Here is a 16,721-nt window from a genome sequence, read left to right on the forward strand (position 1 = left end):
TTAGACCACTCGGCCACTCGGGGCCCCAATTACCGCATAGTATATTTTAAGTAACTGATTACTTATCAACCAGTTTTAAAACTGACATATCATTCTTTGCTTACCTGGTATGGTTTCATGGCTTCAAATAGACTAATTGATGGGAGATCTGTGAGACAGTAGTTGTCTTTGTACACCAGATGTCCACCAATCTTCACATCCATCTCATTTTGATAGCTGAGGAAAGAAATATGCAGAAAATAAAATTTGCTTACCTAATCCTAGTAACCATCAATTTTTATTACACAGAATGAAAGGCATCTTTGTGTCAACGTGATAATGTGTTTCTCTTCATCTCTGTATTCATCTTGTACCACTTTTTATCACAAAGCCCTAACCCCACCTCTTATCTAAATCTGAGCACACAGACTGGATTCTACCTTACTTCTATTATCACAGACTAAAATCTAATCAAATAAGAAGGTAAAAGAACCAGATTACCGTTATATCTGTCACATGCTACCTTTTTACATAATAAACCCTATATTCATAATTTTTCCTCCTATTATGCAAGAAGTACATAACTTCTGCTGCAAATGAAATCTAAATTGAGTGTGATGCAGTTATTAAGGCATATGAGTTTCTTCACCAAAATTACAGTTGTGGCAGTGGTATTATCCTACCAAAGGGAGGTAACCCACTATGACAAGTATGAACTTAAAAGTTAATAACAATGCCATTGCCACTGGAAAAGTTATATATATATATATATATATATATATATATATATATATATATATATATATATATATATATATACATATAGCTGGTGAGCGAAAAAATATGTGAATGCTAAATGATTCAGATTTATACTTGAAACTTTTTAAAATACCAATGTTCCACCAAAATGATTAGAAATTAAATGTAGTCTCAGATTTATACCTAAAACTCTACTGATACATTCCACAGTAACTGTTGCACCTAAACAAAAGTTTTCAAAGTCACAACCTATATCATGCAAACAGTTTCAGGTACCATTCTTGTAACAAACTAAAAGTCAACACCTTACCAAAAAGTATGATAATCAAAGTTAAATATTTGGAAATGATTGAGTCAACTAAATTAAATGACTTAGCAAAGGAGACAAGAAAGTCAGCTACATTTTACAACTGAATATATTGTAAATTAAAACAACACAAAATTCTTTCAGCTTGTGTAAGATTTTTGTACTAAAACAGTTTCATTACTATCCTAAGGTAACAATGAAGCAAGTCCATTCCTACTCTGTCGTCCTACCTGCTGAACTGCCATAGTTCATCCAATGCCACCCTCCCACCAACCAGCCAATCCAGGTATACCAAACTTCCTTTGGATGTCATAGTAAAATGCTGAAAGTAGACATCAGAGTAGGGGTACCACCTTCTACACTATTTATCTGTGAAAAAATGTAATTAAATGTACGAAGCATAAATCCATATCTTTCATCACATAATGTGTTGGCCAGTCCATGCTGTTCACAACAGCACATCTGGGTTCATACTATATACAACAGCAGATCTGGATACAATAGTCCCACTCTTGAACGCACCCCCTTGACAAGCGGCCACCCGCTCATTATGGCCAGAATCCGTTGGCACCAATGAGTTTGTGTTCAAAAATACCCATCACGTAAAGGCCACCTGGCTAACACAACCAGCAGTCAGCATATTAGTGCAATAATATAAATTTACCCCTCACAAGCGGATGCATTTTATTTTAATATGTATCCTGAACCAGTATTTTATTCATAACATGTGTTAAGTAATCAGATTTGTTTCCCGATGTTAGGTTTTCGTTACTGAATGAAGAGTTGACTAAAGTACATGTACCACTAAGATCAATATAATATCATTTATGCCTCACGAGAAGCCACATTTAAAGCAGAGAAAGACTCAAATTTTAATACATAGAAAAGGGCAAGAACATGTAATCTGATTTGCCTTACTGCATGTCTTATCATGAGATGTCCAGTTTAGTCACGCTGACAATTGTTAAAATTACAATTATTGAACAGTAGTAACAGCTGAGAAGTGGCAGTATCGATGTAAAATACCCAAGTCAGCAGGAAATTGACAATACTACTGACAATAATTGTCAAGATAACAAATCCTAACATCCGCAAGGTCAAATCTGTGTGATGTTAATGGTACATATCGAAGCCGTTTCGGCTTTTCTCACTTAGTGTAAAGAAATGCATAAAAACAATAGGGTACCAGACTGCGACTAAAACCTCCAACGGAAAATTATTAATTATCATGGACTTTTACAATGGTGCCAGGTAACTATGCATACAAACATGCACATGGCAGTTAGAAATACAGGAACAACGCAGTCCAGTTAAGTGAAATAATTTCATCACACAAGACTACACATCAGGTTGATTTACTGATAACATTGCCAAATATTTATTTTGAAAGACATATTTGACAAACTAAATACTGTCAGATATATTCAATAAAGAATGCTGCCAGATATATTCAATAAAGACATGTTTTACAAACTGAATACTGTCAGGCACACTGAAAAAAGACATCTTACAAACTGAATACTGTCAGGCACACTGAACAAAGACTTATCTTACAAACTGAATACTGACAGGCACATTGAACAAAGACATATCTTACAAACTGAATACTGACAGGCACACTGAACAATGACATATCTTACAATCTGAATACTGTCGGGTACACTGAACAAAAATATGTCTTACAAAATGAATACTGTCAGGCACACTGAACAAAGACATCTTACAAACTGAATACTGTCAGGCACACTGAACAAAGACATCTTACAAACTGAATACTGTCAGGCACTCTGAACAAAGACATCTTACAAACTGAATACTGTCAGGCACACTGAACAAAGACTCATCTTACAAACTGAATACTGACAGGCACACTGAACAATGACATCTTACAAACTGAATACTGTCGGATACACTGAACAAAAATATGTCTTACAAAATGAATGATGTCAAAATAAGACATAAAGGATGTGCAGCAAATAAGAGAAGTGCAACTTAAATGAGGTACCGCATGCGTATTGTCAATGTTTTACATATTAATATTTCTCAGCTGTATACCTAAAGGGCAACCTCGAGTTTTAAGTTGGTTTGATCAAGAGAATTATTTCAGTTATTGTACACCATGTACATGATAAAGAGTTTGAATATTTGGCAGTCTTCTACTAAGCTGTAAGTTTTTAGAGAAATGAGTCATGGCTTTTCACTTTTGAAATCCTCCAGAGGGCTGTAAATACCTGTTGTTGATGGAATCTGGAGTTTCTATAGCAGACTACAGGATCCGGAAGAACTAGAAGGAGACTTGCATCCTCCACCACTCCATTCAATGCCTGACTGCTAATTGTGCCATCTTCACAGTAGTAAACCTAACAAAATAAAGATTATTTAATCGTGAAATATTACACCTTTAACAAGAAATGTGACCATTAAACATGAATGTCTCACAATGGTGACCTGAACACAAAACTACTGGATAAATGTACAGATGGACAAACAAGGGTAACATCTTCCAGAATCTTGGATGGTCATAAAAGATCAAACTGATCAGACTTTCATCAGAAAGAGAAAAGGAACAAACATGCTGTGTTGTTGTTGTTGTTCTAGGGTTTAATGCCATTTTTCAACACAAGATAGGCTATACATGGCGGCCAGTATAACTGGTGGAGGAAGAACCCTGGAAAACTCAGGGAAGAACCACCAACCCACAAGAAGCTACTGGCAGGCTTTCCCACGTACCCACGCTAGCCAAGCCTTGGACTTGAACCCACGCAGACAGAGGTGAGATGGCAGTGATCCGGAACGGTGAGCGCTTTAGACCACTCGGCCACTCGGTGCCCCACAAACATGCTGTAAATTCTAGTTAAGCTAAAATGTAAACATCTTCTAAATGAAATGATAAAGTTTGCCACAGTGAAAAGTCAAGCACATTCCAGACCTCAATTTGTTTTACTCCCAGTAATACAAGTCATAACAAGTCATAATTTAAAAACGTACACCTTAAAATTAGCCAAATGTTTTAAATATCGATATTCACTTCTAAAGTTTAGTCCCAATTATGTGATATAGCATGCCTAGAATTTTCTTTGTAGAAAGAAGAACTAGTAGGTTTAGAAATGTACTAGTTCTCCTGAATTCTCACCCAAGTTAGACAGGAAATTAGCTAGTGGGCAACCAGTCGTTTCCAACCCTGTGTAGAGCTGTTATTATTGTGTGAAAAACATTTCTCTTCTTTTAGTTAAAATGACCCTGACCTTTGACCATGTCCCAAAATTTATAGCTTTTTTTCTTTCCCCAAGTGCAAGCAATTTACTAGATTTGGTAACTGCAGATGATCAATGACACAAGTTACTCTTTGAAGTCCATTTTTCTCCTTTCATTCACTGTGACTTTAACTTTTGAGCTTTTGACCCCAAAACTGCTAGGATTCTTCTTTAACCAATCTCAAAGTGTAATGCTACACATGATGGACAACCTGGGTTATCATGCAGTAAACATTTTTTTCTTTCAGCTGCACTAACCATAACTTTTGAGCTTTTGATCCCAAGATCAATACAGTTCTTCCCAATCCTCATTACAAGCTACTCACACAGTTTAGTAACTATGGAAACGATATGGGTAAGTGACAGAAGGGAACATGGAAGGACATCATAACATAATACACTCCTCACTATGGCAGTGTATAAAGACATCACAACATGATACACTCCTCACTATGGCAGTGTATAAAGACATCACAACATGATACACTCCTCACTATGGCAGTGTATAAAGACATCACAACATGATACACTCCTCACTATGGCAGTGTATAAAGACATCACAACATGATACACTCCTCACTATGGCAGTGTATAAAGACATCACAACATGATACACTCCTCACTATGGCAGTGTATAAAGACATCACAACATGATACACTCCTCACTATGGCAGTGTATAAAGACATCACAACATGATACACTCCTCACTATGGCAGTGTATAAAGACATCACAACATGATACACTCCTCACTATGGCAGTGTATAAAGACATCACAACATGATACACTCCTCACTATGGCAGTGTATAAAGACATCACAACATGATACACTCCTCACTATGGCAGTGTATAAAGACATCACAACATGATACACTCCTCACTATGGCAGTGTATAAAGACATCACAACATGATACACTCCTCACTATGGCAGTGTATAAAGACATCATAACATAATACACTCCTCACTATGGCAGTGTATAAAGAGAAAAAATAGATTGCAACAATTATTACCAGGTAAACAGTACACGACAGACAGTGCTTAGTCATGAGGGAATATGGACTCGTGTGTGCAGGCAAGGTGATGAATGTTGTTTACTCGCGGACCTGGGTTCGAATCTCCATAGAGTACGAACTAAAAATTCTCTAACCTGTATGACTGATAGTATTATTTGTAGCAAATATTAATTCTGCCCATTATTATCAAGCTTTCTTCTATAGAATCCATGGATAGCACTTTCTATTCTGTCTGGTGTATATTTACGTTGTTGTTGTTGTTGTTGTAGGGTGTATATTTATAATTTTATATATATATATATATATATATACATATACATATACTCACACACAAACAATGAAAGATGTGAGCAAACAATACAGCTTGACATCGTGTGAAGAATAGGCACACAAAAAAAAAAGAAACTTTCATTTGAGTAAATCATGTTTTTCTGAAAGTACTTAACCCAATCACATTAATATTACGACATTACTTCCTGCGAGTTCTATATATACCATATACACATGGGAAAGAAACAAGTTTTAGAAGTTAACCTATCCTGCTGCCACACAAAATGGCCACTAGAATTCTATAACAGGAATCTTGTTTTTGTAAGTTACGGAGCAAGGACTTGATAGTAATGTGACTGCATAAGTATTCTTGGACAAAAGATTTTACTAAAAATGTCCTTTCTTCTTGAAATACATATGACAAAGATATAGATCATTTGGGAGAAATAATAAGAGGGGTGCAAAGAGTTTGAGCACCCAACCTTTGCCTGCATCACCATGTCATGAATGTTGATGGTCTGGGCATCTACCAATGGCCCAGCAAGATTCAACTCTGTCCTTTTTAATGCCTTGTCAAGTAAACAGAAGCAAGGGCAGACTGAATGTACCAGCCAACTGACTCCACTATGCCTCACATCGACATGTTACATTCAAAGGCCAGGCTTGTTGAAACTGGTCCTATTGTGAAGTTATACCTGATCCTGTCAGAGCTCAGAGTATGCTGATATAAAAAAAAAAAAATTTAGCCAAGAGGGGATTGTGGGATTGACTTTCTTATCTGCCCTAATTGGCAACTGACAGATGCTGGGACCTGCAGCTTTGCCTCTTGAAAGGTCGATCAAGAAGAGAACAAATAGTTGATTGACTATGGACGGTTATGATCTGCATGTAAAACTGATACCAGGTTGCATCATTAGGAAGAATGAGCCATTGAAATGGAACCACATATAGTCTGGATCCATGGACAGTGAATTCAGCTGAAGCGATCCTGAAGCAAGACTTGTATGAAACTGCTTCAGTGAGGTGGAAGACAAGTGCTCCAACTTTTGACAAAGTAAGCCATATCAAGAATCAGGGGAGGATCCATTTTGAAAGCAAGCATGTCCTGGATGTGTTGGACGAGTCAGAAATTTCCTTGTCGCTGACAATATCATCTCTTCTATGTCTAGGGGAGGATCCATTAATGGGAGCAAAAGCATGTCCTGAATATGTTGGACAAGTCATAAATATCCCTGTCACTGACAATATCATCTCTTCTATGTCTGAAATCATAGAAAAGATCCAATGATTGTAACAGGGGCTAGTTTCTTGTCCACAAAGAGAAAAAGAAAGAAGTTAGCCAGTTAATGTGACACCAGCTCATGAAAATGTGTCACTTCTACTCATAAGCCTTCAAAGTGGAAGATTTTCCTGAGTATGTTTGTAACCAGACTAAATAGAATGTTGATCTAGGACCTGTTCCATCAGCAAGGGGGAATCAGATCTACCCTGCCTCTTATTTTCTCTTTTAGTTTCAGTATCAGAACTGATGGAGGCAAGGCATATGCCCATGTCCTACCCGATTGAATGGGCATTGATGGGACATGCCTGTGGGTCTGGGAATGGAGAGATGAAGGTGGGTAGTTTGCTGTTCCACCTCATCAAATATAGGTCTAAATTTGGTCAGCCGTATACGGCACTGACTTGATTGAAGATGGATGGGTGGAAGAGACTTTTCCATATAAGACATATTCATTTCATTCAAAGAGCTGTTAATATACTGCAGTAATTAAATATCATTATTAATTAACCTCCTGATTCTGCGGGATATATTTTTTCCTTATTAACAGGAATGAAGCCATACGATCATCAGACCACCCAAAAGATATAAATTATTAATATGAATTTTATACAAAATTATATAATCAAAGAAATGTTATTTTCAAAACAAATTTCAGCCACATTGGGTTGATATTGATCACTGACTCTGAAGGAAAAATGTTTTATAGTTATTCCAAACAATGACAAACTAGAACAGTTTGGAATTTCAACCACTGGGTCGATAACTGGAAATGACAAATTCAGGACTGAATCAAACATGTTCGTGAAGGTTTTGGACCTCTCAAAGCATGTACATCACAGTATAGGAACGACACAAGCCAGCACGTACAGAAAATCCCTGAAATTAGATCTGTTGACATTCCACTAAGAAAGGTCATTTTAAAACTGAGACAAATGAAAACCATGAGAGACCTCATTCACACAGTCTACAACCTGGTCCATTATGGAAAACTATTTTCTGATATGGAAATGCTGTGAAGAAGAACAGTGTTGAACTTGTTGCTAATTAGAACAGATTCAGGGCAAGATAATTAATTCTACATTGTAAGCCATGATAACAGCTCTAACAAGCAGCAAGCACACAAACAAAAATGTGCATAATGCTAATATATACCATAACAAATGATGTTTAGAAATTCAAAGCAAACCTTTGTGGATTCTGGGCTCGTCAGCATGGCACATGTATGTTCACCAACTTTCAAAGAAATCTCCATGTTGTCCCCTCCAACCAAGCCCCCTCCAAATGTAATTGGGAAGATCCATTGGCAGGTAGTTATAGAGGCATAGGAAGGTATCAAAATCTTCAGCTAAATAATGAAAAGAAAAACTGACATGGAAATATATTTGAATACTTTATTTTATTAGCACTATACCTGACCTGTTTGCAGTTATTAGTCTCTTACAGCTAGTATAAGTTCATACAGGCTAGATCTCTGGCTTCCAAAAGGCAAAATTATTAAGCCGCAATGTTCATCCTTTTTGAAAATAAGAAATGCAATACTTTAATAATTTTCAATAAATTAGCGAAATTTCTTGGGTAAATGTTAACAATGAATTTTTAATATTTAGTCTATAAAATAAAATTGATACTTGATAGAGATTGAATGCACCACTAAAATCAACAGTCATAAGGGGGCATAACTGTGTAAGTTACATCTTTGAAGAACAAGCAAATCTGAATACCAATTTTTGATCAAATGAATTCCACTGATGGTGTCACAGTAAATTTGTGTATAAAACCATGCTGAAATCAAGTATTTCTGTTAATGATACCAAAAATAAATATCATAACGTCTATTGATTCATTTTTTTTTTTTACATAAATCAAAATTTCCAACGATTAATTTCCAATGAATTCTGTTAAATATTGTCATGGATTTGACACTAAATTCATGATCATTAGTATAACTAACTGATAATTATATAATTAACTAATTCATCTCATTTTATGTACTAGCGTTCTTCAATGCAAATACAAACAGAGGTCTCTCATTTTGATGCTCTTCAAGTTTCATACAGTGGCATTACCAGCATGGATACATGTATAGATAACATTGGCATACATTACCAGCATCGCTACATGTATAGATTACATTGGCATACATTACCAGCACGGCTACATGTATAGATAACATTGGCATACATTACCAGCATGGCTACATGTATAGATAACATTAGCATACATTACCAGCATGGCTACATGTATATAGATAACATTAGCATACATTACCAGCATGGCTACATGTATAGATAACATTGGCACACATTACAAGCATGGCTACATGTATATAGATAACATTAGCATACATTACCAGCATGGCTACATGTATAGATAACATTGGCATACATTACCAGCATGGCTACATGTATAGATAACATTAGCATACATTACCAGCATGGCTACATGTATAGATAACATTGGCATACATTACCAGCATCGCTACATGTATAGATAACATTGGCATACATTACAAGCATGGCTAAATGTATAGATTACATTGGCATGCATTACCAGCATGGTTAAATGTATAGATAACATTGGCATACATTACAAGCATGGCTACATGTATAGGTGACATCGACATACATTACCAGCATGGCTACATGTATAGATAACATTGGCATGCATTACCAGCATGGTTAAATGTATAGATAACATTGGCATACATTACAAGCATGGCTAAATGTATAGATAACATTGGCATGCATTACCAGCATGGCTACATGTATAGATAACACTGGCATACATTACAACCATGGCTATATGTATAGATAACATTGGCATACATTACAAGCATGGCTACATGCATAGATAACATTGGCATACATTACAAGCATGGCTATATGTATAGATAACATTGGCATACATTACCAGCATGGCTACATGTATAGATAACACTGGCATACATTACAAGCATGGATACATGTACAGATAACATTGGCATACATTACCAGCATGGTTACATGTATAGATAACATTGGTATGTGTATTTAATTTTATGATTATTTGTTATGTATATTTTTATACCGTAACTGACCTTAGGTCCAAAATCAAGTCAATGATTTACCTGACTAGTGATATTTATTTTCTAAACAATGTAATACATAGCTAACATTGTGATTGTAGATTAAATATTCAGACCATTATTAATGGTGGTAAACATGCTTATTTTGGACATTAGTCTTTTTCACTTGGAAATTCCTAAACTTGTTGACCCATTGGAATGTTTAAGAGAGGAGACTGAACTATATTCTGTCTCCATTATTGTGTCTTAGCTTTTTATAACAATGTTGCTTACTTCCAAAAAAATCTAATCTGTACTTTACATCTGAAGTGTAATCAGTCTTATGTTTTTTTCAGTATTTAATTTGGGTAGAGCTATTTACTGAAGTTATTCACTGGAATTACAAAGAGTACTTCTTGGACTAAATCATTAATTTGGAATAATGGTGAATTTAGTCAATGGCATTTTAGATTATATTATTGTGATACATAAAAACACTGTTAACACATCACCATATTCCAGGCCATTGGCACATTAGCACATTCACAACTACTGGCACATCAACACATTCAATATTGGAATCTATCTGGAACACCCCTGGAATTCATTTGAAACTCTCTCTATACATCTGGACTTGTGATAGTGATAGAACTGTTAGGACTATTTGGGACTTAATTCATAATTAAGTTCTTTTCAAATTTTCACATTGTATTCAAGAAAAATACACATTCATTGAATTTTTCCATTTTTATTTTGCTTCTGTTCTTTTCTGTTAAGAACATAGTCATAACATAAGATATATTTGATATAAAATTACATTATGATGGAGAATACTTTTTTAAGTAAATACAGATACATTATATGTTACAAATCCCTAACTATGACAAAGTACATTTTGTGTGAAATTACATTATATTAAGGTATATTTTACATGAAATCACACTGTGCGAGTGATCTCCAGTTGGTAGAGGGGTTGGCACTAAATCATGTCCCTATGTTAGTTACTACTGGTGCGGTATTGCATAATCTACCAGGTTTTAACATAACTGTGGTGCAGCTTGTGGTGCATATGATCAGGCAAAGTGTTATCAAAGAAAGGCATTTTGTTCCAAAAATTGTTGTCCTCTTAAGATAAATACCTGATCAAAATACATAAAAACATAGATAAGAAGTTGAAAGAGTTACACCCCTTACCAAAGAGATGGCCCAATCTCCAATCCTCTAATGAATGAAAAGTAGCTTTAAATCTTGTGACAGATATGTGCTAAAGTTAGCCTAGATGTGGCTTACAGGGAAAATTCCCCCCCCCCAACACTGTTGTGAAGATACTGAATGACATTGGAAGGTAGCATGTTTTGCTGCAACGATAGGTCCCACAAAACTGAGCACTTTGGGATGAAAAGTCTCTGAGATTAAAGCTACTGAAAGTAACCTCTCAGCTCCATCCCATGGCTAGGCAGATGTCAATTAGGAAGCAGTTATACTTGAATGCTATGCTAGTGGCAAATGTCAATTAGGAAGCAGTTACACTTGAATGCTATGATAGTGGCAAATGTCAATTAGGAGGCAGTTACTCTTGAATGCTATGCTAGTGGCAAATGTCAATTAGGAAGCAGTTACACTTGAATGCTATGCATGCTATGCTAGTGGCAAATGTCAATTAGGAAGCAGTTACACTTGAATGGCAAATGTCAATTAGGAAGCAGTTAAACTTGAATGCTATGCTAGTGGCAAATGTCAATTAGGTGGCAGTTACACTTGAATGCTATGCTAGTGGCAAATGTCAATTAGGAAGCAGTTACACTTGAATGCTATGCTAGTGGCAAATGTCAATTAGGAAGCAGTTACACTTGAATGCTATGCATGCTAGTGGCAAATGTCAATTAGGAGGCAGTTACACTTGAATGCTATGCTAGTGGCAAATGTCAATTAGGAAGCAGTTACACTTGAATGCTATGCTAGTGGCAAATGTCAATTAGGAAGCAGTTACACTTGAATGCTATGCTAGGGGCAAATGTCAATTAGGAAGTAGTTACACTTGAATGCTATGCTAGTGGCAAATGTCAATTAGGAAGCAGTTACACTTGAATGCTATGCTAGGGGCAAATGTCAATTAGGAAGCAGTTACACCTGAATGCTATGCTAGTGGCAAATGTCAATTAGGAAGCAGTTACACTTGAATACTATGCTAGTGGCAAATGTCAATTAGGAAGCAGTTACACTTGAATGCTATGCATGCTATGCTAGTGGCAAATGTCAATTAGGAAGCAGTTACACCTGAATGCTATGCTAGTGGCAAATGTCAATTAGGAAGCAGTTACACTTGAATGCTATGCATGCTATGCTAGTGGCAAATGTCAATTAGGAAGCAGTTACAGTTGAATGCTATGCTAGTGACAAATGTCAATTAGGAAGCAGTTACACTTGAATGGCAAATGTCAATTAGGAAGCAGTTAAACTTGAATGCTATGCTAGTGGCAAATGTCAATTAGGAAGCAGTTACACTTGAATGCTATGCTAGTGGCAAATGTCAATTAGGAAGCAGTTACACCTGAATGCTAATCTAGTGGCAAATGTCAATTAGGAAGCAGTTACACTTGAATGCTATGCTAGTGGCAAATGTCAATTAGGAAGCAGTTACACTTGAATGCTGTGCTAGTGGCAAATGTCAATTAGGAAGCAGTTACACTTGAATGCTATGCTAGTGGCAAATGTCAATTAGGAAGCAGTTACACCTGAATGCTATGCTAGTGGCAAATGTCAATTAGGAAGCAGTTACACTTGAATGCTATGCATGTGGCAAATGCACTTGTCTCTGGAGCCAATATGTGCAAGTAACCGAGTCCTCTTGTACCTTTATATCATTTGAGTACATGTAATTTTATAGATGGCTGAAATTTATTTACACACTTTAATTGGTGAAATTATACATGATCTAAGCTCATAGCTAACCATAATGGCTGCTCCTATGTGCTTGAAACATCAGCCTAAATTAGTCTGAAGTACTATCTTAAGTAATTATTAAAAGAGGGAAGAGTAAGCAATGTGTGTGTGTGTGTGATTTAGAATTTTAATGTAGCTCTAACAATTTTCCAGTCATAGCACTATTATGTCTGCAGTGTGGCAGTTTAAAGTGATGTCTAGCACTGGGGCATCATGCCGCAGACAGGTAGCATGACGTCCCACCTAGTCACATAATCCTGACACCAGGCCGACCAGTTCTAACGTCTTAACTCTTAGTATCATTTTTGCAAGTCTTTGGTATGACTTGGCCGGGGTTCGAACCCATGACCTCCCGCATCTGGGGTTGATGCTTTAACCACTAGATCACCGAAGAGTAAGCAATACTAACTTCTGAAAGTGCAATGAGTTAATTATAAAATGTATTAAAAAAATAAAACATTTATCAGCTCATTTTTCCACAATTAACACTGAAGTCAAGGAAGTGAAAATGACCACGCTGAGATAGCAGTTTTCTGATATTGCACATCTGATGAAAGGCCAAGCTGTATACCATATAACCCAAATTACACCCATAAATCACACACCATAACAAAGGAAATTTAAAACTATTTTAGCAATAACCAAGATATACCATGTCTTGTTTAGATAGATAGGATAACCTTTTGAACATTGGGAAATTTTTCATCTTTAAAAGTCTAACTCAATGCAAAATAAGAAACTTTAGAGTAACATCTTAGTGACTGACAACTTTAGTACTTTTTTGCTAACAACTAGCTTGAGGTTGGTGGATTTGGGAGGCACAGGTGCTATTACTAATGGACTGAGTAATGTATCTGAAGAACAAATTACATTATATTTTGTGTTAAATTACATTATATTTTGTGTTAAATTACATTATATTTTGTGTTAAATTACATAATATTTTGTGTTAAATTACATTATATTTTGTGTGAAATTACATTATATTTTGTGTTAAATTACATTATATTTGTGTTAAATTACATTATATTTTGTGAAATTAAATTATATTTTGTGTGAAATTATATTATATTTTTAATGAAATTAAATTATATTTTTAATGAAATTACGTTTATTTATCATGTCATATAATATACCAAAATCTACACCGTGACACACAAACAGTACACACAGCAATTTAAAAAATTCAATTCACCCAGCATAATGGGCTCTAGAACCAGTCCTGTGTTTTATCAAGGATTATACTGAGAGACTAGTGCAATCTGTCATCAGGTATGATAAGTACCTACCTTAATGTACAAAACTGACCCTTCCATATGACCCGTAATATTACCTACTCAAAGTTATTTAGTACCATTAAAAAAATACCTACAGGATAGGTGTATTCAAGTTTAGTGATGTTGCTCCTACTAAAGGTCCCAACCTCTGACCTCTCATCAAACTTTTTCTCAACCTCCACCACAGCCCTCCCTGTCTTGTGTGCTAAGCTGACCATTCTTCATCTACAATTTCAGAAGAACAATACCAATAATAATAATAATAATAATGATAACAGCAACAATAAAAATACTGATAACAACAATAATAACAATTATAATGATAATAATAACAATACTGATAATAATAATGCTAACAATAATAATAATAACAACAACAACAATAATAATAATAATAATAATAACTTATTCAGCATTAGATAAAGCCATGCAACTTCAAGAATTATAAATGTTGTTAGTAACAAAACAAAACATTTAAAAGATTAACATCTAATACATAAAATAATACAATATAACAGAAGTTAAATACAAATTATACAAGGTCAACAAGCTGTTATTAATAAAGATACATCACAACTGCCATGTATAAACGTTTTAAAATCACTCCATGGTTCATCATGACCCCTGAAGACTGACTCCTCCTTGACTCCCAGATAAGTTAAGAAATCTGTTTTTTTATTCCTAATTTTTGCAACATAAACAACATTATAACTGTTGATGCGATTCTTAATAGATCTTTTCATCAGAGGCATTTTGGATAGACTATCATGTGATTTCATCGCAAATGCATGAAGATTAATGTAATATACTCCTGCAGCCCTTAACATTTCGGTTCCTACCCAGGCTACCATGTGCAACCTCTATAGCTTCAGGTTTTAGAAAGACGAAAAGATCCATAAGCCAAGTCTTAAGTCATGGCCCCTATTCCTACAAATAAACAAAACTGTAAAGTTATTTTCCTTCTGAGGTTATGAACTAACACTGAAATCTATTAACACTCAAGGTTTAGTCAATGATACAGCTAAGTTAAATTCCATGCTAACACTCAAGTCAATGATACAGCTAAGTTAAATTCCATACTAACACTCAAGTCAATGATACAGCTAAGTTAAATTCCATGCTAACACTTAAGTCAATGATACAGCTAAGTTAAATTCCATGCTAACACTCAAGTCAATGATACAGCTAAGTTAAATTCCATGCTAACACTCAAGTCAATGACACAGCTAAGTTAAATTCCATGCTAACACTCAAGTCAGTGATACAGCTAAGTTAAATTCCATGCTAACACTCAAGTCAATGACACAGCTAAGTTAAATTCCATGCTAACACTCAAGTCAATGAAACAGCTAAGTTAAATTCCATGCTAACGCTCAAGTCAATGATACAGCTAAGTTAAATTCCATGCTAACACTCAAGTCAATGATACAGCTAAGTTAAATTCCATGCTAACACTCAAGTCAATGATACAGCTAAGTTAAATTCCATGCTAACACTCAAGTCAATGATACGGCTAAGTTAAATTCCATGCTAACACTCAAGTCAATGATACAGCTAAGTTAAATTCCATGCTAACACTCAAGTCAATGAAACAGCTAAGTTAAATTCCATGCTAACACTCAAGTCAATGATACAGCTAAGTTAATTTCCATGCTAACACTCAAGACAATGATACAGCTAAGTTAGATTCCATGCTAATGATTCATGATTCTTTACTAATTTGCCGTCACTATATGCAGCATTAGGATTGTTTACTATTTGAAGCGATTTCTGCCAAAAAGGGCGGATTTTTTTTTCTTCAACTTGTTACCGGTTAAATTTTGATTGTAATATATGTAAGTATACAGAAGAAGCCAACTTTCAAGTACTACTGTAGTAATACTGTAGCAATTAAACTTTCAAGTACTACTGTAGCAATCATTGAGCAGGCTACTCTGTAAGCATAATGAAACTGTCGGACTGACTTTCTAGTTCACTTAAGTGAGATGAGCTTGCCATCTTATCAATGATTGTTCTCATGCATATCACTGACTTCAAGATAACTAAACGGTAATTGTTAATGACAAAGTTCATGAGATTTCTGTGTGTTTGGAAATAAATGGTACCTGTTTCGAATAATTAGCAACAAGGATTTATTTAATGGTTAAATGATTAACTTCTCAGTTCAAGGTCTATTATGCAGTAATCTCCATTCTCACCCACCCACCCCCGTTTGGTCTTTCATATAAAATTATAACGTATCTACAAATTACACTCTACATACATAATTTACATCACTTGCAAAATTAACAATCATCAAAGATCTTTAAACTACACGTATCTCTAAAACCCTGAATTAGTCTCTCCCACTCACTGCTCTTGTAACCTACCAATGCATTCCATTCTCCAGCTATCAATTCAAACCCTTTTATTATTTACATATCTACATGTACTTTACATACCTAACTCCTTCTTTACATATATACATGTACTTTACACACTGCACTCCCTTATTTACACATTTACATGTACTTTACACACTGCACTACCTTATTTACATATTTACATGTACTTTACACACTGCACTACCTTATTTACATATCTACATGTACT

At 35.2% G+C, this 16,721-nt stretch overlaps 1 protein-coding gene across 2 annotated transcripts in view; it reads right to left on the reverse strand.

The window, feature by feature from the left end:
- The window catches only part of LOC149781115 (uncharacterized), a 66,068-nt gene that overhangs the window by 41,011 nt on the left and 8,336 nt on the right, over positions 1-16,721 (reverse strand). The window contains exons 2-7 of one of the 2 annotated variants that reach the window (XM_089935213.1): positions 14,969-15,056; positions 14,225-14,354; positions 8,053-8,211; positions 3,277-3,405; positions 1,276-1,367; positions 105-216 (exon numbers count right to left, since the gene is read on the reverse strand). In XM_089935213.1, the coding sequence (XP_089791339.1) occupies positions 105-216; positions 1,276-1,367; positions 3,277-3,405; positions 8,053-8,211; positions 14,225-14,347 (615 nt within the window). In that variant the 5' untranslated portion in view covers positions 14,348-14,354; positions 14,969-15,056. The remainder of the gene's footprint in view (positions 1-104; positions 217-1,275; positions 1,368-3,276; positions 3,406-8,052; positions 8,212-14,224; positions 14,355-14,968; positions 15,057-16,721) is intronic. The other variant, XM_089935212.1, reaches the window with a different exon arrangement.

This window comes from Sinohyriopsis cumingii, chromosome 15 (genome assembly GCF_028554795.1).
Source record: "Sinohyriopsis cumingii isolate HCF-2022 chromosome 15, ASM2855479v2, whole genome shotgun sequence".
Lineage (NCBI taxonomy): Eukaryota > Metazoa > Mollusca > Bivalvia > Unionida > Unionidae > Sinohyriopsis > Sinohyriopsis cumingii.